General features: G+C 52.6%; 1 protein-coding gene across 5 annotated transcripts in view; it reads left to right on the top strand.

Annotated features, from left to right (window-relative positions):
• Positions 1-11335, top strand: part of NVL (nuclear VCP like) — an 89622-nt gene extending 78287 nt beyond the window's left edge. For all 5 annotated transcript variants that reach the window (XM_049633789.1, XM_049633787.1, XM_049633788.1 and 2 more), the window contains 2 exons: positions 2382-2452; positions 11087-11335. In XM_049633789.1, the coding sequence (XP_049489746.1) occupies positions 2382-2452; positions 11087-11131 (116 nt within the window). In that variant the 3' untranslated portion in view covers positions 11132-11335. The remainder of the gene's footprint in view (positions 1-2381; positions 2453-11086) is intronic.
• Positions 11336-21616: the final 10281 nt, after the last annotated feature.

Raw genomic sequence — 21616 nt, 5'->3', positions numbered from 1 at the left:
CTCGGCCTGCACTTCACTTCATCACGCACCTCCCTGCCCTCTCGGCCACTTCATCTGCAGGTCAAGTCCACGTTGATCTTCTGCTCCGTGCGTTTCCAAAACTTGTCTTTTTTTATTCCTACTGATTTTCTCTTTCTTCTCCTCCCTTCTTTCCTCTGGCTACCGAGAGTCTCCGAACTAACTTTTGTTCCTCGTCACCCAGCATCGGTGCGGGTTACGTTCATCAGCACCCACCACCCACGCCATAAGTTTTGTTGTTTAACTGTCGGATTCAGGCACCTGAACTTCTTTTATCATAAGCTGTTTTGGATTCCTCTCGGAAGTAGGTGATGTAACTTGCAAAATTAGGGTATCTTGAGGGGAACGACATGTGAGCGTGCTGCCTGAGAGCCGAGTCTGACAGCGTTTAAGGATTTCTCGCTGGAAACTTACAGGCCTCCCTTCACATATTGGCCGCTACTACTAATAATGCTGTTTGGACGTGACTTGGTGATTGTTCAGCACATTCTGATGCCCCTGCCCTGCTGCACTTAGCCTTTCTAGTTCCCTGTCCTCCAGGGACTCTGAACGGGTCTCTTGCCGACCGATGCCTTCGACTACACATTTTGTTTTCGGCTCAGGTCACAATCTCGTGGTCGTGGGATTGAGCCCTGCATTGGGCTCTGCACTGGACATGGAACCTGCTTGGGATTTTCTGTCTGCCTCTGCCCCTCTCCCCCGCTTACTCATCTCTCTCTAAAATAAAATTTTTTTAATTATTTTTTTTTTTAAGTTTGTTTGTTTTGAGAGAGAGAGAGACGGTGTGAGCAGGGGAGAGGCAGAAGGGGAGAGAGAAAGAATCCCAAGCAGACTCCACATTGCCAGCGCAGAACCAAACATGGGGCTCAAACTCATGAAACCATGAGATCATGACGTGAGCCAAAACCAAGAGTTGGACATTCGATTGCCTGAGCCACCCAGGCGCCCCCTAAAATAAAATTGTAAAAAAATTTTTAAAAAGAATTGGAGCTCCTTGTAATCCACTATTGTGTTATTATCTTTGTACATTATATATATATATATATATATATATATATTATAATTCCATAACATCTAATTACATGTATGGACTCTTTTTGTTTGTTTTGAGATAGAGAGCTGGAGTTGGGGACGGGGAGAGAGAGAGAGAATCCCAAATAGACTCTGCACTATGAGTGCAGAACCCAGCACAGGGCTTGAATTCACAAACTATGAGATCATGACCTAAGCCAGAGTCAGATGCTTAACTGACTGAGACACCCAGGTGCTCCATGGACTTGTAACTACTACGGAATAATACTGTCTGTTCCTAGTTAAATTATTGGAATGTATCTCAAAAAAGAACAGTTCCGGGGGTGCCTGGGTGGCTCAGTTGGTTAAGCATCCGACTTCGGCTCAGGTCATGATCTCACGGTTCATGAGTTCAAGCCCCACATCAGGTTCTGTGCTGACAGCTCAGAGCCTGGAGCCTGTTTCAGATTCTGTGTCTCCCTCACTCTCTGCCCCTCCCCCACTCGCACGCTGTCTCTCTCAAAAAATGAATAAACACCAAGAAAAAAAATTTTTTTAAAGAACAGTTCTAGTTGTTCTTCATTAAATATCACCATTAAAGGGTAAACAATGTTAAAGGAGGGCCCCCCAGAGGGTATGTGATGTCTCTTTGGGGTATCCTGCAGTAAAATCCGATGAGCACAAGGTAGGAGAAATGGCGAGACGTTGGTCAAAGGGTACAGACTTCCCGCTGGAAGATGAGCAGGTTCTGGGGAGCAGATGTATTGCGTGATGACTACAATTAGCAATATGGATTATGTATTTGAAAGATGTTAAGACAGTAGATCTTCGAAGTTATTACCGCACATACGAAAAGTGATTATGTGAGGGGAGGGAGGTGTTAAGTAACCTTGTGGTGGCGGTCACTTTACCACATGCAGGCGTGTGTATCGGACCATCACACGGCACACCTTAGACTTACGTACGTTAGATGTTAATAATAGCTCGGTCAACAGTGGGGGGCGGGTAATGAAAACATGGACTTGTTTTGTTTTTTTCAAAGTGTAAGAATCTCTAAAGATGAACAAAGTACTTTTTTATATAATTTGTCCCAAAATAAACTGTTTTGATTGCCTCGATAGACACCGATATAAAACTTAAGCACTTGTGTGTAAGATTAAATATGGTCAGGTGTGTGCAAATTAAATGAAAATGAGAAAATGTCCAGAAAATGTGATAAGCAGACTGTTTGAGGCTTGAATCATTCTGAAAAAAAGCAGAAGCAATGTGATCACTCATTTCCCCACATTCCCTTGACCGATGGGAAGTGAGCACACTGTACCCACCCGTGTGTCTGTGCATCTGCCCCACAGGTGAGCTCAAGGTCCATCAGAAGCACTTTGAAGAAGCTTTCAAGAAAGTGAAACCATCTATATCAAAAAAGGTAAGAAATGCTCTCACAATGTGCACAGAAAAGAGACTGGAATCAAGACCGGTAGCTCATGACAACAAGGAGAATAATTGCCTTTGTGAGAACATTCTTGAGAGATTGTAGTTTTTTGTATTTCTTGGAAGACTGAAGCCAGAAGGGAATGACCCCTCGTGTCTGTCTCCACCCTCTTGGGATTTCTGATCCGTCTGGTTCACCAGTTATCTGAGCTTCTCCACCCTTGCAGGCAGCCTTTTATCTGCCTGGAGCCAGACTCGCCCTGGTGTCCAGGCCAGTGCAAATGTCCTTGCGGAAGGTTGGCGAAGGGCTAAAGGAAATGGCTGACATTTCTTTACATAAAACACCAGATGTTGTGTGTTTGCCTCTTACTGTGCCAAGGTGACCCGTCTGTAGTAACTCGGGTGGCTGCGGTGACACAGGGCCACTGGGGGACGTGTCCAACCCTAGGAAGCCTCTATCTCGGGTTCCGTCATCGTTGGTCTGATTCACTTTCATGTCTTTTATGTCCTAGGAGTGCTGTATGCCTTAGCCATGAGACCTGCTTATTGCTGGACTCAAACTTCCTTTAAATCATTAGCCATTTATTACCCTAGGCCTGGTGTTTCCCACTGTAACTACTGATCGAAAATGGGGAGTCAAAGTCCTAGCGGTGACAGGTGATGGGCTGCCCTGTCGCAGAGCCTCCGGGCTTGTTCTGGACATTCTCGGTGAGGTGGCCACCTTCCCACGTGTAGTTATTCTGTAAAGATTTCATTGTTAAGTGATGGCTGCACCCATCGTGGAGCTCAGACTCACGACCCCGAGACCGAGAGTCGCACGTCCTAACGACTGAGCTCGCCGGGAGCCCCAGCCTTACCACTGTTAACTGCAACACCCGGTTCATTGGTGTGGGCCGGTGGGATCTTTTAGGCATGTGACCGACTGCTTTGCCGGCTGCAGTCGAGCGAGAGTCCACTGCACCGGGACGGAGTCCTCCCCGTCTGTGGAGAAACAACCGTCTGCCTTCCCCTCCCGGGCATTTTGTCGACCACAGGGATGTGTGCTCGTTCCCCTGAGCATCTTCTTGTAAAACACGGTCTTCTCGATTAAAACTGGGGACAGTTTGACAGTTCATAGTCCTGGGGCTCTTCCTGCTAATCAACAAGAGACTGGTGATGTAAGCCCCCGAAGATTCCGTCAGCAAAAGATTGTTTCGGCTGAAATGATTTCTCACCTGCGGCGGGAGTCTGGGGCCTTTCCAGCAGTTAGATGTGGACGCGGCCCCGCGTTTGCCGTTCCTTCTAGCCTCCCTGTTTTCAGTTGAAACGTAGTTGACGCGCAGTGGAGCAGAGCACAGTCCTGCCACATGCGACAGCTGTGGCCAGCGCCAGGACCCTCCGTTCCCGCAGGAGGTCCTGGGGCGTCCGTGGAGGCCGGTGTTCCGGGCGACCCCAGGCCTGACCTGTCTTCCCGCTCTGACCTCTTCCGTCTGAGGACTTGGCACACGTGGAGCTGTGTGGCGCACTCGGCGCGTCCGGCTTCTTTGCTCGGCGTGATGTCTCTGAGGTGCACGGTGTTGTGCGTCTGGAGTTTGGTCCTTCCTGCTGCAGAGCGGTTTCCCAGGGTAAGAACGTACCACAGCGTCTCGTCCTTGCTCCTGCTGGGGGACGCTCGGCCGTTTCCGGGGCCTGGCTTTTGTGAATAAAGGTCCCTTGAACGTGTGTGAGATAGAGCAAGGGAGAGAGGGGGGACGTGTCTTCACTTCTCGTGGTCAGCACCCAGACGGGCCTGGCTGGGTCTCGCACGTGGGCTGCTCCGCCCGGGCTTGGTGAGGGCTTCTGCTTCTCCACGGGCTCACGAACACCAGAGTGTCACTGTCCTTTAATGTCAGCCGTCCGAGGGATGTGAACCAGTGTCCCATGTAGTTTAAGGGGGCGTTTCCCGAACAACCGGGAAGGTGAGCATATTTTCACATGCTTGCCGGTCAGTTGGATTTCTTGTTTCCTGACCTTGTGCTTTGCCCCTAAAAACTCAAGTTGTTTCTCTCCTTATTATAAATGTTTGTACAAATTCTTAGCGTAGTCTGGATTGAAGGCTTTTATCAGATGTGCACACAGAGGATAACTTTCTAAAGAGCAGGAGCTTTTATTATTTTTATTTTATTTTTTATTTTTTATTTTTTTTTACATTTATTTATTTTTGAGACAGAGAGAGACAGAGCATGAACAGGGGAGGGGCAGAGAGAGAGGGAGACACAGAATCGGAAGCAGGCTCCAGGCTCCGAGCCATCAACCCAGAGCCCGACGCGGGGCTCGAACTCACGGACCGTGAGATCGTGACCTCCTGAGCTGAAGTCGGACGCTCAACCGACTGAGCCACCCGGGCGCCCCTATTATTTTTTTATATAAAATTTTGTTTAACATTTATTTATTTTTGGAAGACAGAGCAGGAGCAGGGAAGGGGCAGAGAGAAGGAGACACAGAATCCGAAGCAGGCTCCGGGCTCTGAGCTGTCAGCACAGAGCCCGACGCGGGGCTTGAAGCATGGAATGGGAGATCGTGACCTGAGCCGAAATCGTGCAGGAGCCTTTTGACGTATTACGTGTTCTGTCATAAGAAGTCTGGGCTATTTCAAGTTTGCAAAGATTCTCTCCTTTGTTTTTTTCTAGACGCATAATAGTTTTAGCCTTTACGTTTAGGCCTGTGATCCATTTCAAATTACTGTTTTAGTTTGATGCGACTTAGGGGTCACGGTTATGTTTTTCCATGCAGCTGCCTACTGACTCTGACCCGACTGTGGAAAAAACTTTCCTACTGAATTACCGCACCATCTGTTTGAAAACCGATTGACCGTAAATGCAAGAATCTCTTTCTGTGCTGTTCCATTGGTCTTTACATCTGACTTTATGCTGCTGTATCTTTCTTACCACAGTCTTGACTATTATAGATATATAAGTCTCAAAATCGGGTAGTATAAGTTCTCCAAATCTGTCCCTTTTCCCCCCCAAAATTGTTTTGTTTATTTTAGGCCCTTTGCGTTTCCATATAAAGTTTATAATCAGCTGATCGCTTCCTGAAAAAGAAGCCTGTTGGGATTTTGAATGAGACTGAATCTGTATATCAGCTGTGAGAGCAGAAGTTAAAAATTCATAAACTTAGTACATCTGTCCATTTGTTTAGATTCATTTAATTTCTCAGAGTTTATTCATTTTTTAATTCATTTCACTTATTAGATCCACCTGATTTATTCAGTAATGTTGTGAGTTTTGGTATAAATATCTTACACATCTTTCATCAACTGCATTCCCAAATAATTTATACTTTTTTATGTTGTTTGTCAATGGTTTTCATTTTGTTTTCTAATCGTTTTTATATATTGACCTTGGCTGGTTCATTTGTCATTCTCTTACTTGTTTTGCCTCCAAAAAGATCAATTTTCTAGATTAAATTTCTGCTGTAATTTTGAAGTTTCCATGTTTGTTGCTCAAGCGATTTTATCACTGATAGCCACAAATGTGTGATCCAAAGCTCGATAGTTGCTTGACCTGATTCCTAAATTTGCCCATGTTTTTTGTGATAATTAAGGATTAAGTCTGCTTTACCACCTTTGTATAATACTTTTGCTGGTGAATTTGAAACCAGTGTATATTATGTTTATTGGAGGGGTCTCCGTTCCTTCTTTTTTCTTGGTCTTCTCAGTTCTGGGTGGTGGCAAAGAACGTCTTCCTTCTGGTTAAGGACAGTTCCATTGAAATTCGAGGCATAGGCAGAGTCAAACGATCCATTTCAGAAGCCAAACCGAAAGGAAATAAAATCAAACCAAAAGAAAGGTTTGGCATTTGTGGTGATGCTTTTCTGGATGTGAAACTGAGTGGCCCATTTATAAGCCACCTCTTTCTGCTTTTAATATTAGGGCTCTTTTGGTTGTAAATGATGGAAACCCAATCCAGCTAAGATAAGTGGGGGAAACAGAACTCGTCCACATAGCAAGGGTCGTGAGAACACGGTTGGCATTGGGCACGCTGGCTGTGGAACCTCGTCACGGGTTTCCTGGGGGAAGCTGGTTGCCTGCAACCCCAGACACCCCCCAGCAAGAGAATTCCCTGCCGGCCCTGGTGGGAGAGTGTCAGGGGAGTCTGCGGTCAGCCCAGCCCAGTTTAGGACCCCACGCCAGAACCAGCCAGTGTGGCCAGTTAGGAAATTAGATACTCTGGCCAGGCTGGGTTGTGAGGGCCACAGAGTTTTTATAAAGGTCATGACTTCAAGACCTAGAATGAAAATCTGTAGATAGGATTCTGGTACTCAGGTTAATTGACTTGTTAGTGGCCGGGTTGGGATTTTGAGTCATCTTTTCATGCTGAAAAAGAATCACTAGATTTTGTTAAATGCAAAAGGAACACATCACGTTTTAGCCTGAAGACGTACTTACAGAAGTGGCAATTGCTTCGAGACGCGTTAACACTGCATAAATGGTCAGGAGACATCCAAGAAGAAAGGTGTGCCCGTACTGTCCCCAAATCTGCAGGGCCGGTCATTCTAGTCCTGAAATATCCAGCACGTTCTTAAGCCAGGTGCACCTGCCTGCCAGCTGGCGCCGTTTCTTACCTTAGAGCGCTTTCCTCCCTGGCACCACATGATTCTTCACTTGGAGTTGGGCAGTGGCAGCACGTCAGGTGGACTCCGTGTCCGCACTTAATTGGCGGACATAGTTCAGAGGCCAAATGTAGCCATGTGTCACCCGACCCAGGAAACCCTCGGTAACTGGTTGAGGGTGAGTGGTGACGGCAGTGAGCAGACCTTCCTTTTCTCCATCCCTGCTTGTCCTCGCTCCCTCCTCCAAAGATCCCTGCCCGGGCTACCAGGTCCTGTTTGGTGCTGAGAGGACCTAATGGGTCGTCACCCTATTAGGACAGACACCCGACAAATAAGACGGCCGTCCGCCAGCCGCGTCTCAGAATTCAGAGTCCTGTGTCTAGGCTGTGTCGCTTCATGGGCCAGCACAGCACAACCACTGTGCTGGTTTCACTGCTCACCAGAGACCTGAGACCCAGTTAGCCATTGATAAATGTTGAGGCCTTGAGGTTATTTCCCCAGATATTTATTACCTCAGATGATAGTCTTTTTACTCTGCTTACTCTGGCGCTGTTCCACTATCAGGAAGGAAACCTCACTCAAACGTACGGTCTGATTTTTTTTCTTTCCTCTATGAAAGCCACACCACGAAACTGTTTATTAGCTCATCGAAGTCGTGGCCGTGGCTCTTTGATTCTCCTCTTCACACTCAGGAGTACATGGGTCACTCATTTCCCTGATTATTTCTACCCCACTGACACTTGAGAGAAAAACGTTTCAAGTCAGAGTCCCTTCTCCCCTAGCTGTGTTTTAACAGCTTGCCTGAGATCCAGATTTCAACCTTGATCGCGAAGCTCTGCACGTGCGCAGGCCCTGTGCTGGGCTCGCAGATGCAGAAGTTGCAGGAGACGGGGCCCCTGTGCACAGAACACGGACTAACCTGGCCCCTTAGTTCCATCCATGTCGCAGGTGCTTCGCGTGCAGCGTTTGCTTAAAGGGTCTCGGCCGCATGACAAAGGCGGTGTGACTGATTTTATTAAAAACACTTCTGAACCTATCATTCCAGACCTTGTAGAATTTTTTTATTCTCTTAGGAACATCCGTGGAAGGCTACACGTATGGGCTGGTGAGACTCCGTACCGTTTTATTCTGTTTAATATTTGTGGTGATCATAAATCTTTAAACTTTAAATATTTGATTTCTGGAAAACTTGGTGAATAAGAAGCTACAGCTTCTCTTTTGGAGGTAGGCATAGTATGAATTTTGAATAAATACTAAATAAAGCAGATGACCAAACTGATTTTTAATTTGTTTGATCTTTTAAAAATGAGGCATGCCATCAGGGTGAAGGCAGCCCCCTCCTTGTTTGGCAGATTGACTGGCCCTCGTGAGACAGTTACTTAGGAAACGGGTGACGGCTCCTGGTAGGGAGAGACTGGCGGGGGTGGGGGAGGGGGACAGGGGTGTAAAAGTTCACCTTTTCTCCTCTTTGAACTTTGAACCTTGAGAATGCATCACCTATTCAAAAGAATTCAAAATTGGCAAAATAGTAATTTAAAAGTTCTGGAAGACCAAAATAATAATAGTTATCTCTGGAAATGAGATTTTTTTTTTTTTTTTTTTTTTTTGCTGATCTATATTTTCTAATATTTCTCCAATAAATCATGTTTTAGAATTTTAAAAAGTTATTTTACTGCAGAAAAAGGAATTGTTTTAACCTGGTTATAAACAAAGCATGCTTAAAATGTCTTTACTGTTTATGATTTAGCAGTGATATTGGTATACAAGGACCCTTTCTTTATCCTATTTCAAAGTTAATTGGGCATTTCACTAATACCTACTCTATGTTTACCTTTGAAACCGTTTGAGAGGTACTTGGAAAAATGAGTGAAATAAGTACCTAGACTTTTTTTTTCCAAATCCGTCTCTCAAACCGGGGTAAACACTGAGTACAGTCCAGGAAATGGGTTTCCTTCTTGAGTGGAAAATCTGCCCTGCCCTCTGTTTCAGGGCTCTGAGTCGTTGCCTAGAGAGAACATCCGTTCTGCCTTTATCTGACTCAGGGCTGTCCTCAGAAAAAGATAATGGTTGTAAACTCACTCGTAAAAGGTCAGAAACCTCGTACGTGCTGAAGAGCCTGCCGTGCGTGGCCGCTTCTGTGAGCGTAGCTGCATTTCTGCGCACCTCTCAACAGCCCTGTCCTCGTGCCTGCCCGAAGCCGGGACGTCCATGTCCCTTTGGCAGAAGTTCCCCAAGCCGGCCGGCAAACACGTCAGCGCTAAGGCCATTTGTTACCGTTTGAAACCATTTCAGTGGCCCTACTCTTTGGTCTCTGTTTTCATTTTTGCTCGTTTTGTTTTGGGGACCAAACCAGAACGATTCAAAGAGCATGTGGAAAACCAAGCAAACTGGAACAGTTGGGGAAACTGCAGAAGGGACAAGCTGGGGGCGGGGCCTAAAAAACACAAGCCTCAGTGATTAGAACATTGTGATAATGGCACAGGAACTGGTCATAATATACAGTACATAGTAGTGTCCCCCACACCAGTGATGGAGACATGGTGATCGATGTCGGGGCAGCTGGGAAGCCGTCTCCAGAAGTTCAAGTCGGACTCGCATGTCACACTGCAGGTGGGGGACGGGGGTGGGGGGCGGCGGGAGAGTTTAAAAGTAAAGTCTGAAACCATCAAAGTAGGAGGAGACCAGAGATTTGCCTGGAAGTTCAAGTGGGGCGTGCCTTGTTTCCTCTCAGCGCAAAACCCGGCAACATAAATGAAAGACTCAGAATCTGACACACGAGGATAAAAATTTCTGCGCTAAAAAACTCGTCAAAAGACAAGTGACCAAATAAGGAAAATGTTTGCAGTTAATGTCACAAAGGGTGAATCAGAACGACCAGAAACTGATGAGGAAGAGACCGACACAGAAAATGTTGGAAAAGAGGCGCTAGGTGAAGGACAGGGACAGACCCTTCACGGAAAAGCCAACGGGCTCGTTAAACGGAAAACTCCTCACCTTACTGATAATGGAAGAAAAGCAACTAAGATACTATTCTTTGCCTGGCAGTAGGCAAAGATCTCCGGACTTGATGATGCCTGTTGGCCGGGATACGAGGAGATGGGGGGGCACAGCGCTTTCCCGGGACTGAACCGGATTCCCGCTGCGGCCGGCCGGGCGGCTCCGGGAACTTCCCCCGGAAGCGCTCACGACAGCGGAGCGGACCCGACGGTGGCTCCGCTGTGAGGCTCTGACGGATCAACTTGGAAGAGAGGAGCGTCTTCTAAACGTGCCGTCGGGAAGCAGGGGTCCTGTGTGCTCTGCCGCCGCTTCAGTCAAACATGAGGGAAACGCAGCGGCGTCAGTGCTCGTGCCACAGGAGGAAGACCTGACAGCGTCGACGGGAGGGGCTTCGTTCACTCTGCGACTGCGTCGGGTCCTCGAACCTTGCGAGCACCTCGCGCATCCGAAAGAAGAACGACATTGGATTTAAAAACAGGTGTTCGAGGGCTCGAAACACCAGCACGTCCTCCCTCGGCCTAAACAAGCAGCAGTCGAGCCGCTTCCCCAGACCTTAGATGCGTGTGTGGCCCCGGCGAGACCCCACGGGGCATCCCCCTGAAGGCAGCCTCCCCCCCCCCCCCCCCCGCCCCGCCGCTGTCCCCTTCCCGTCCACGCTCAGAACACTTAAAATCCTGCTTTCTTTGTTGCGTGGATAGAGCCGTAAGCAGCTCGTCACCCGACTTTTACGGCAAACCTCAGTCCCCGTGGAAGGGGGGGCACGTGGGGCGGGCCGCGCACCGAGCAGGCGGCTCCTTCCTCGGCCCGGAGACTGGGCGTCCTCACACGGTGTCCCCGCACCTGTCTGGGCTTCGCCCCTCTTCTTGCAGCGACACCGGTCGTGCTGGCTTAGAGCCCGTCCCGGGGGCTTCGATTGAACGTAATCGCCTCCCTAAAGATCTTTTCTCCAGTCACAGTCACGTGAGGTCCTGGGGGGCTGGGATATCCGCATACGCGTTTCGGGGGCACGGTTCGGCCCACCGCACACTCACCAGCTCTGTGTCTTGTCCCCTGTTCTCAGGACCAGGTGATGTACGAAGCCCTGCAGCGGTCCCTCAGCCGGTGACCCCCCTTCCGACGGGCCGCGGATGGCGGCCCGTGTACGCGTGTTCTTCTCAGAGCGACGCGGCCCGTTCCGAGCTGAAGACGCTTCCCATCCACCAGCCGCGCGTGGGAACACCCTCCCCTCTCTTTAAGTAAAACACGTTTAACTGTTGAAATAAAATCACTGATAACTTTTTTTAAATAAAACGTTTATTTTGAACCGTTCTCAACTGTGCTGCGGAGAAGTTGCAATCACAGCAAAAAGAGCTTTTCTCCCCTGAGCCGTCTGAGGTACGTTGCCAACCTGAGGCCGCGTCACCCCCAGATACTTTGTTTCCTGCCGCCAGGACACCCCCACAACCGAGAAAGCAGCCGTGGGACCCGCTGTCCTGTGGCCTCAGGCCCCTTCCAGATCTCCAGCTGCCCCAGCTGTGCCCTCCCGTGGAAGGTGCTGGAAACCAGGCAAGTGTCTCCTTCCTCATCAGACTCCGCTGTGTCCCTGTGGTGTCCAGATTGTCCTCCTTCCACAGCCCCTCTGAGGCTTCCACCGGTCACTGCTCCGTCCTGAAAGCCCCACTTTGTGCTGTGTTTCTGCTACACCTCGTTTACCGCGCTCCCCACGGTGGGGTCCGCGGCTGTAGCCCCTCCCAGAGTCTCTCCTTCATGCTCCAGAAGTGTTTATGCTACTTTTAAGAATGGACTTGACGAAGTGGAGGAAATACGAATAGATGAAAGCACCCCAGGCAGATAAAACACCGTCCTTTTTACTGAGGAGCCCGCAGAAGCACAGCGACCTCTGACGTGACCCCTCCCACAGTTGCCGCAGGTGCTGTTGCGTGGGTCAGGGCGCTGGGAGGACAGCGCTCTGGGACCCTAGGGGACGGGACACGGGGGCAATGGAACGGCATCCTGTGCTAGAGATGGTGAAGGATGAAGGGCAGTTATTAGAGGCCGGAAGGTTTGGGGCCCTAAATTTGAGTAGTAGGTTCGACTGTTTTTGCAGCCAAATAGAAGGAGAAAGCCAGCTGGCAAATCACGTGGCAAATCATGAGAAAAGGCTAAGGTTTTCGTGGCACTTGAACGTTAGGTCTGAGCACCCTTCCTTTCAGCAGTTGAGCTCAGCCTGAGCGTGAGCGACCGGACAGGCCACGTGTCCTTGAGCCTCACCGACAGCTGGGCCTGGCTGGATGGCAGGCGCTTACTAGGCGGGAGACCAACCCTCTAGGGTCACAGTGCGTGTTGCCAGTGCTTCTCCGTAAGGAAGGAGAGGTGCCACCACGTAAGCACGATGTGCAGGCTGCACAGTCATGAGTTCTTGGTCCCCAGCTTGCGCTGGGGGGCAGATGCCACCCCCATTTCATCAGACAGAAGTGAGGTCCAGAGCTGGTTCACGAATATGGCTCTCTAGTTAAACCTGCCCAGCTTTTAGTCCACTTGTGAGAAAGACCCGGTCCTGTGTTCAGAAACACCTGGAATTCTGTCCATATGTGGAAACGCTCCGTGGTCTCCCTGAACACTTGGTGCTGACGACCTCAACTCCTCGCCCAGGCTGGTGTGTGTGGCACAAACAGCGATGGCCCCCCACGATCTGTTCACCCTTCTTCCTCTGGTGACAGGGTGTGCTGAGAACAGTGACCTGACCTGACCCGGCCTGGCCTGCGTGGCCTGTCCCACCTGGGGCAGCCTGCGTGGAAACCTTGGATCTGAGGCCGTAAGCAGAGCCTCTGGGATCGTCCCCAAAGACCACAACTGGTGTTGGAAGAAGAAAATTCTGTGTGGCTTTTTAACGCCACCCTTGCCCTTTGCGGGGCTGTGCTCTGTGATCACAGACCCCTTCCGCCAGGTACCTGGTGACACTCTGGGAGGCAGTGGGGCCACAAGGGGTAAGAAGCCAAGGCCTCTGGGCACCTGTGAGCAGTTTTCTCAGACTCAGATGAACTGGACCTTTGTCTGGCTTAAGCCATTTATATTTTGGTCTCCGTTAAAGCAGCCAGACTAATAATGGCCTAGTTAACACGGTGTCCAGACCAGGAAAGAGGCAGTTGTGAACCAGCGCGAGCAGAGCTCTGATGCGGTAAGAGGAGGGCTGGGGCCGGGCAGCCAGGCAGCCAGGCCACACCGGGGCCAGGGAAGTTCTGAGAAAGTGAGGTCTCAGCTGAGCCCTGGAGGCCAGGATGGAAATGCCGGAAGGGAAGGGGCAACTTGAGCTGAGAACAGACCTGGGGCCGGTGTCCCTGGGGAGCAGGTGGGCGTTCCCTTTCTTTCGCAGGTTATCGCCACAACCGCGCGAAGTCGTGTCCGCAGGAGGGTCTTATTTCCAAAAGCTCAGAGTAACCTAATTACCCGATTAGTTACCTAATCACCCTGTGCGTTTTTGACACACGCGTCCGCATGGCACATGTCTCGCCGCCCAGGCTCTGCTGCCTGAACTCGGGGATTGGACACAGTGGACGAGATCCTCACTCGGAAACTGTCCTGTTCGTGTTCCAAAGCTGAGAAGCCACGGATCCAGCCTAAGTTGGCGCCCTCCTCACTCAGACGCTGTCCGTGGTCCCATTGCTCTAGATGTGTAAGAACCGTGCCAATCACTAGGATCAGCATTTGCCTGTTATCTTCAACTTACTTGTATAAAAGGTCAAAACACGCAGCTAAACATTCAAGCCTTGCAGTCGTCTGACGCCCACCCCGGCTCGGCCGCTTCGCTCCCTGCCCATCTGGTCTCCTCACCCAGCCAGGGCCTGGTGTCGGGGCGCGTCCAATGAAAGTGAATTCTCCGGTCTTACAAGGCCATCGCGAGGAGACTGCTGCCCGGCACGTGGCCCTTCCACGTGCAGACGTGACGTGGATTCATCAGGTCACAGAAATCTGACTTTGTTGTCCGGAAACCGAGGCCGGGACACGTGAAGAGCCTATAACCCGGCAACTCCTGCACATCTACCCGACGGAAACGTGTGCACGTGTTCACCAAACAGCAGCAGAGTCCATCCCAGACCAGAACCAGGGACAGCCCCAACATCTGTCAGCAGTGGAGCGGCCGCTCGAGGTGTCCCAGTCACTGGGATGCGACCCTGCAACCGCACAGGCGATGCTCTCGGATCCCAGACCTCGTGCATCCTGCTCGGGAACGTATCAAGTTCAAATAGGCCACGGCCACGGATGCCATTAGCAGTCGGGCTGATGGTTACTCCTGGGCTGGTGGTGCCTGGAAGGGGTCTGGACCCAGTGCCCAGCACACGGGCGCATGGTCTCTGTGGCAAGTCCTCACTCCCTGTGCTGGGCTCTTTCCTGTGTCTTCACCTCAGTCAAAGAATTTAAACCAACTTCCCAATTTTCCCTATAATTCACAATCCTTTATCTGATGTGATTCACAGTAAACATTTTGAGGGCACCTGGGTGGCTCAGTCGGTTGAGCGTCCGACTTCGGCTCAGGTCATGATCTCACGGTTTGTGAGTTCGAGCCCCACATCAGGCTCTGTGCTGACAGCCCAGAGCCTGGAGCCTGCTTCGGATTCTGTCTCCTTCTCTCTCTGCCCCTCCCCCCACTCATGCTCTGTCTCTCAAAATAAAAACATTTAAAAATTTTTTTCTTAATTAAAACTTTCAATAGTAGAAAACATTGAAGATTAAGAACAGAGCATCAGTACTGAAGGTGGGGGTTACTTAGCCGCGAACAGCCACATGGGCCCAAGGCTGAGTTGACCTTCCTTTCCTCCGTTTTCCTTGAGACCCCTGGTGCTTTGCGCACTCTGTCCCCCCATCCCATGGCTGGTGAGAAACCGAGGTAAAGAGGGAGGGAGCGTTATTTCAGTTGGCCTGACGCCAGTGCTGTTCTTTGCTCCCAGGAGCAGAGGGTGAGCCGTTGAGGGCGGGTGGACGGAAGTTGCCTCCTGGACCGTTTCCCCTCTTGGGTGTTGATATGACTGTGCAGCCGAGTGAGTCTTGCCCCGGGGCAGGAGGGAGGCTTGTCAGGTTGGGGCTCTCAGCCACGGAGGCCAGTAGTGCACGTTCTGTCACGGCCCCGAATATTCCGTCTCCCAAGACCACGGCCAGACAGAGCAACTGGAACGTGGGTCGGTCCCTCCGTCCCAGCAGCACCTGCTGGGACACCTGCCGTCCTGCCCTCCCGCGCTCCGAGTCTTGAAGGCGGCTTCTGGTCTCTGGGTGGCGGTGAGGCCCTGCTTCCGTAGGAGCGTTTCTGAGAGTTCCCCAGACGCGGCCCTGGCGGTGGTGCCTTGTCCCGTTCCAGCCTCGCACACTGTCACACAGGGTCGCCCTTCCAGATCTCTAATTCTTCCTGTTGACACAGAGCAGGGCCAGCCCCTGGGTCCCCTCAGCCCCAGCCGCCAGATCCAGTGCGTGACCTGGATCCTCCGTGAGGAAGAGGGAAAAACGTAAAAACCCGGTGCCTGCGAAGCCCATGTGGCAGGAAGGAAGCCGAGCAGGGACTGGCGACCCCATCTGTGCCTCGATGGACCCCGGCGCCGACCTCTCCCCCGCGCTCCCTCATTACCATCCTAAAACCCATGCCCGGGGCGGAGGTTTAACATGTCAGCAGACTCACAGCCCAAGAAGAAGCAGGACCTTTAAAGTCCCATCTCTACGTGCTTACCTGTCCCTGCCTTCCCTCTTGACCCTCCCTGACCTCTCCTCGGGGACATGCTGACCTGTCCCTGCCTTCCCCCCGCCCCCCAAACCCCCCTGACTCCTCGGGGCCCCAGTAAATCCCTGCCTGGAACAGCCATCAGCCTCTCGTCACTCCTGCACTGTTGGGTCACAGAGTCACTTCTCAGGTTAACACAGGGACCTTTGTGATACGACACCAGCTTTGGCCCCTGTCCCGCCCCCTCCCCTGACCACGTTTATTGTCACTCCAGTGAGGCGCATTGTTCTTTCACATGGAACCACTGCTGGGATGTCCCTGCTCCCTGGAACAGCCCCCCCCCCCCCCCCCCCCCCCCCCCAGGGCCGAAAGTGCCTCTTCCCGAGCAGCCCCGCCCAATCCCTCCCTCTGGGTTCTGCACAAACTGCTTTGTGCCCACCTGGACTGTGGCGCCCACACCAGATCAGCCCTAAGTGCCGGATGCGAGTTCTCGTGTTAATTCAACACACGCTTCGTGAGCCCTGCCTCACGTCTGCTGGCTTTCGGGTGCCTCCTTGATTCTTAGCTCACGAAGAACTTCGATGCCGAAGTAACGAGCAGACCTTTCAACCCTTGCTTCCAGCTTAGATTTGCTTCTTAAACATGGACTCACTTGCTTCCACTACCATCATACGCTCTGCAGGGCACAGGTTTGGAGTATCTGTGCTTTAACACAAAACGTCACGGCTTTGCCATTCTGCCCGGTGGCCTGGGTTGGGCATGCAGAGGAAGGTGAACTATAGACATTATCTTACTAAAACATCGAAACTGAGGAATAGAGTATCTTCCTTTTATATTTGAGAAAACTGAGGCCCAGAGAGGTTAAGCAACTTGCCCTTGGTCACACAGCTAACAAGTGACATCTGGGGATTCGAACCAAGACTGGCTTAAGTCTAAAGCCTCTGTCCTCCTACATCCTACCGGCTGCTTTGTTAGGAAGTGGAATTCTGTGTCGTGTCTCCTGGGTCTGTAAGAGGTTCTGCCTCCGTTAGCTAGTCTGACTCGAAACAACGATAATCTTTTTAAAATAATGGACAACGTTTCTTCGAATTCAAGCAACTAGCATCAGAAGCCTCTAGGCGCTAGCCACTTGTGAACTCTCCAGTTGTGAAAAACAACCGCCTGTTGAAATGACTGTCGGGTTGCAGGTCAAGGTCTGTGGAGCAAGATGTAGCCACAGAGGTAAAAACAAATGCGTGATTTAGCGATTTCCTACGGAAACTTTTGAATACGTATGGAAGAACAGTACTTGGTTAAACCATAAGCAGCTGCAGTTTTGCAGATCAAACACAGCAACGTCCCGTCACCTGGTCCAAACACAGCAATGTCACCTGGTCCAGACAGGGTGACTCCCCACACACCCCCACCCAGCTTCTCCGCCGATGAGCTCGTGGCCAGTCTCATTCCATCTGTCCGTCCCTCAAGACTGCCCGCCACGGATTACTGGGAAATGAACCTGAGACGATGTATCATTTAATCCATATGTATTTCAGTTCAGTGATTTTTAAATGGATACCGTGGGGGCGAAGAAATAGCTACCCTGTTGTCCAGCCTCACGAGTCAAAGATTTAAGGAAATGGGTGAATGTTTAACCCCAGGGACAGTCAGGAATGTGCCCACCTATCCTCCGCAGAAGCAGAAGTGGTTTCTAGATTCCAGAGAACAGTGGACGTGTCTTTTAGGGCTGCCCACCGAGGGGCTGAGCTCACGCGGCACGCTGCCGTTGGCACCATTTGGATTTCGTTGGCGAAAATACTACCTGCAGTTGGTTTTCAGAACTTCTGGGTTGTGAGTCGCCTGTCGGTGTGTCCCCTCCATGATACGTGTTGACTCGGGGTCCCCGGGTAGGGCGTGGGGGGCCCTGCTCACTCGGTCTCCCCCGGGAGGACCCGTAAAACCCCACCTTGCAGTTAAAGGTGGGGAACCCAGGAACGAACTGCCCAAAAACACCGTCAGTGGGGCCCAGGGGTGGGGCCCAGGTGCTTGTCCTACGACCGCAAACGCTAGCCAGCCTTGAGATGGGGAGATGATGGCATGGACTGATCTGAGACCGCCTTCCCCCCCCCCCCCCCCACCTGCAGCACATGGGCAGGGGCAGAGCAGACCGCGGGCGGGGCCCCTCCTCCTGGGCAGAGCCGGCTGGCCTATCCTCTGATAATGGGAACAAAGGCAGAAGGAAATGGCAGAAAAAATTAAGTTTCCTTATGACCTGCAGCCCATTGAGGGACATCTGAAGCTGGCAGAGGAAAACATTTCTCCAGGAACTCCCTACCTTAACGCCTTAACGTCTTAACGTTAATGCTTTGTTAGAGAAAAACAACCTTAGCTTGACAATAGCCAGGCCTCCAGGATCCTGGGAGTTTCACATAGGAAAGTCCTTTTGGAAACCTCTGTCCTTACCTCCCCCAACTCTATAACCAGTCATTCCCCACGACCCCAGGGCGGCCCTTTCTACCCCCGGATCCTGTCCCCGTCCTTTAATGAAACCACCTTTTTGCACTGAAGACCTCTCAAGAATTCTTTCTTGGCTGCCGGGTCTGAACCCCAACCCTTCAGACCCCACGTGCTCCATGGAGGGTGCCCGGCGGCGCCCAGGCCTCGCGTCCAGGCTCCGGGCAGTAAGAGCGGCTACACCAGCATGGGACGCACCCCCATCTGAGCCTACACGGAGGGCCCGGGGTTTCCATTCACCGCTTCCTGAAGGGTTCCCACCGGCGGGCCAGGTCTCGCGGAAGTTCTTCCGGGCTGGGACTTGCCCCTCCTAAGTCTTCTGCGACCCCATCGACCCCGAAGGCTCTGATAGTTTCTCCTGAGCCCAGTGGCAAGCCCTCTTCTGGGACCGCCCCCCCCCAACCTCCAGGGAGGCGACGTGGGTCCCGGGAAGCAGGGGGTGTCTTGTCTACTTCCGCCCCTTCCACCCTTCAGGAGGGTGTCCGGATGCGCCCCACCAGAATGAGGAGGAACCCCAAGAGCAGAAGACGGGGGACAGAGGGAGGAGGCCGGGGGCCCTCGGGGAGGCCGCCTGCCCAGCCTGCAGCCGCTGACAACACGGACCCGCCACGGGGCGTAACCACGGCGCGAACGCCCGCCTCCCACGGTCCTTTGAACATGAAGACTGCCTGGCCCACTTCCCTCAGCACGTGTTCTTCTGTCCCTTCCCCGGAGAGCTGGTCACCTCGCTTCCCGAGTGCCCGAGCGCGCGGATTCCGCCGTCTGGCGGCCAGCGAGTCTGGAGGCAGGAGGCCCAGAGCGGCGCACTCCCTGCGAGCTTCCGATCAGGTTCCTGCCGGACAGGTGGCACCTCGTTCACACCGCGCCTGCCGCCTGCCTCGGCGTCCCCAGGGAGCCCCGGGGAGACCGAGGGGGATCCAGAGCAGAACCTTCCAGTTACAAAGAAGTAAGTCACGGGGATGTGATGTGTGACATGGGGAATGCCGTCGATACTCCTGTCACGGCATCGTGTGATGGCAGAGGGTGACCACACTGTCGTGCGCCTGAAATATGGATAGAACATCGCACGCCGATTATGCTTTAATGAAAAAATGTTTTCTCGGGGGCGCCCGGGTGGCTCAGTGGGTTGAGCGTCCGACTTCAGCTCAGGTCACGATCTCACGGTCCGTGAGTTCGAGCCCCGCGTCGGGCTCTGGGCTGATGGCTTGGAGCCTGGAGCCTGCTTCCGATTCTGTGTCTCCCTCTCTCTCTGCCCCTCCTCTGTTCATGCTCTGTCTCTGTCTCAAAAATAAAAAAACGTTAAAAAAAAATTTTTTTTTTTAAATGTTTTCTCGTTAAAAAAAAAATTTTGTGGCAGTAATTTGAAGAAATTCCATGAACGAATAGATGAGAAACGTTTTGCAGCAATTGAGAAGGTAGTGTGTTCACAATGCTTTTGATCTCCGCTTCCTCGAAAAGCTCAAGAACACTTTTTCGTGGAGAACTTCACAAAAAGAGAAGAAATACAAGGAAGGGATTGGCACAAAAGGCACGTAATGGTCTCCTCTGGGGGGACAGGGTGGGGTGGGGCGGGCACCCGGGGTCCTCTGTGGTGCGCGTGTCCTGCTTTGTTCCTGTTGACCCACATTATTGAAATACAACTGTGTACAAAACGCCGTGCCCACTGAATACGGCTGGAGGAGACTGGAGATAAGCGGCCACCTGTGAAGTCGTTATGACATTCCGTGGCATAAACCTGTCACCTCCTCCCGCCCTCATTAATTTTCCTGCTCGTGATAAGAACATGTGACCTTAGATCTACCCGCTTTCTGAGTTTGTAGGCAGACGGCGCGGCGTTGTTAAGCACGGCTCAGGGCACGACACACACACGGTTCATCTCCTGCGACACGCTTTGTACCCTTGACTGGCGACCCCATCCTTGCTCTGTTGTGACCCTTCAAGTGCCTGGCGGACATTTTACGCTCCTTCCTGTATCTGTGGCATCTTTCACAAAGGAAGCATTTTTAGAGTCGGGGCTGCTTTCAGGCACGACTGAGAGAGTCGCTGAGGGAGACGCGATCTCAGGTTCAAGGTCACAGGGACAGTTACACGGGCCGGGAACCCTCAGCCTCCCTCCAGCCCTGACTCACCACCCAGATGTGCCCGCCTCTGGGGCTGCAGGCGGCCTGCCTGTTCGCGGGGTGAAGCCCGTAGGAGCACCTTCCGACCCAGCAGACTGGTGTCTCGGCACCTGCTCCTGCCCTTGCCCTCCCCGGGCGCCAAGCCCGGCAGGTGTTTGCTGAGGTGAAAGGGCGCCTCTGCTTGAGAGTCTGCGGGGTGGCCCGGGCCACCAAGGGCCCAAGGGCAGACAAAGATTTCGTGAATTGGTTCAACAAAAAATGGTCCCTGGCCGCTCCGCTCTGAGCACACCCAGAGTCCCCGTGGGGCCCTCCTGGGGGTGGGGGTCTGGTCAGTGAGCCGGACACACGGGTGCTCACGTGCACACGGGGCACACGGGGCTCAGGGGCTGAGCGTGCCGTTGTGTGCCGACGCGTCGGGAATAGCAGACAGGCGGCCGGCAAGGCCCGCGGGGCTCCCCTGCGTGGGATCATGGTGTGGGCCCCTCGCGGCCGCAGCCTTGCAGCCGGGCAGTCCTGTGTCCGTGCGTCTGTCCTGCCCCCTCCGCGAAGACGCTCCGGGACAGTCCTGGCAGCCCACCGGGGTCACCAGGTGAGGAAAGTGACCCCCGACGGCGCGAGGAGCCGGCCACAGCCAGAGGAGCAGCCGGCCGGCCTCGCGGCTGAAAATCCCTTTCTTTACAGACACAAAGGACGGTCGGGGGCAGTTGGTCCGGGGTTGGGGCCGCTGCTCCGCGAGCCGTCCCAAGGCAGAGCGGTGACTCATCCGGGGAGAGAGGACTCGAGTCCTGGAAGCCTGGCCTCAGGTCCACACGATGAGGGGGCGCCCGGCGCCGGGTCCGCTGACCAGCTCGTGATTCGCTCGCGATGCTGATGCTGACCTTCCTGCCGCTACAGGAATCCCTAGAAACTTACAGAAAGGTGGCCGAATCCCACTTCTCCGAGACCAGCACTGTTCACGTGTTTCAAACGTTGTGCCTAAGTTTTCCTCCCGTCAGACGTGCCGGGTGGTTTTGTCCCTGATCAACACTTCCCGTCAAATAGGTCTCGTGTCCCTGACCGGTCACCTGCCTCTGTCCCTACGCTCCCTCCGGGACGCGGGGCCCTTGGGGGACAGATCCCGCAGCTCTGCGGGCCTCCCCACCATCGGGACGTTTCCCTGACGCCCGCCTGGTGCTTCACAGGGCGCGTCGGGCCGGCGCCCGAGTCGCGCTTTCTTTTTCGTCTCCGTGTTGAATTCCCCTCCTCTGCCGTCAGTGAAAACACGCAGGACTTTCCCACACGCACTGTCCATCCAGCC

This window comes from Panthera uncia, chromosome F1 (genome assembly GCF_023721935.1).
Source record: "Panthera uncia isolate 11264 chromosome F1, Puncia_PCG_1.0, whole genome shotgun sequence".
NCBI lineage: Eukaryota > Metazoa > Chordata > Mammalia > Carnivora > Felidae > Panthera > Panthera uncia.
Note: the sequence above shows the minus strand (reverse complement) of the source record. Positions and strands in the feature narration are given on the sequence as shown.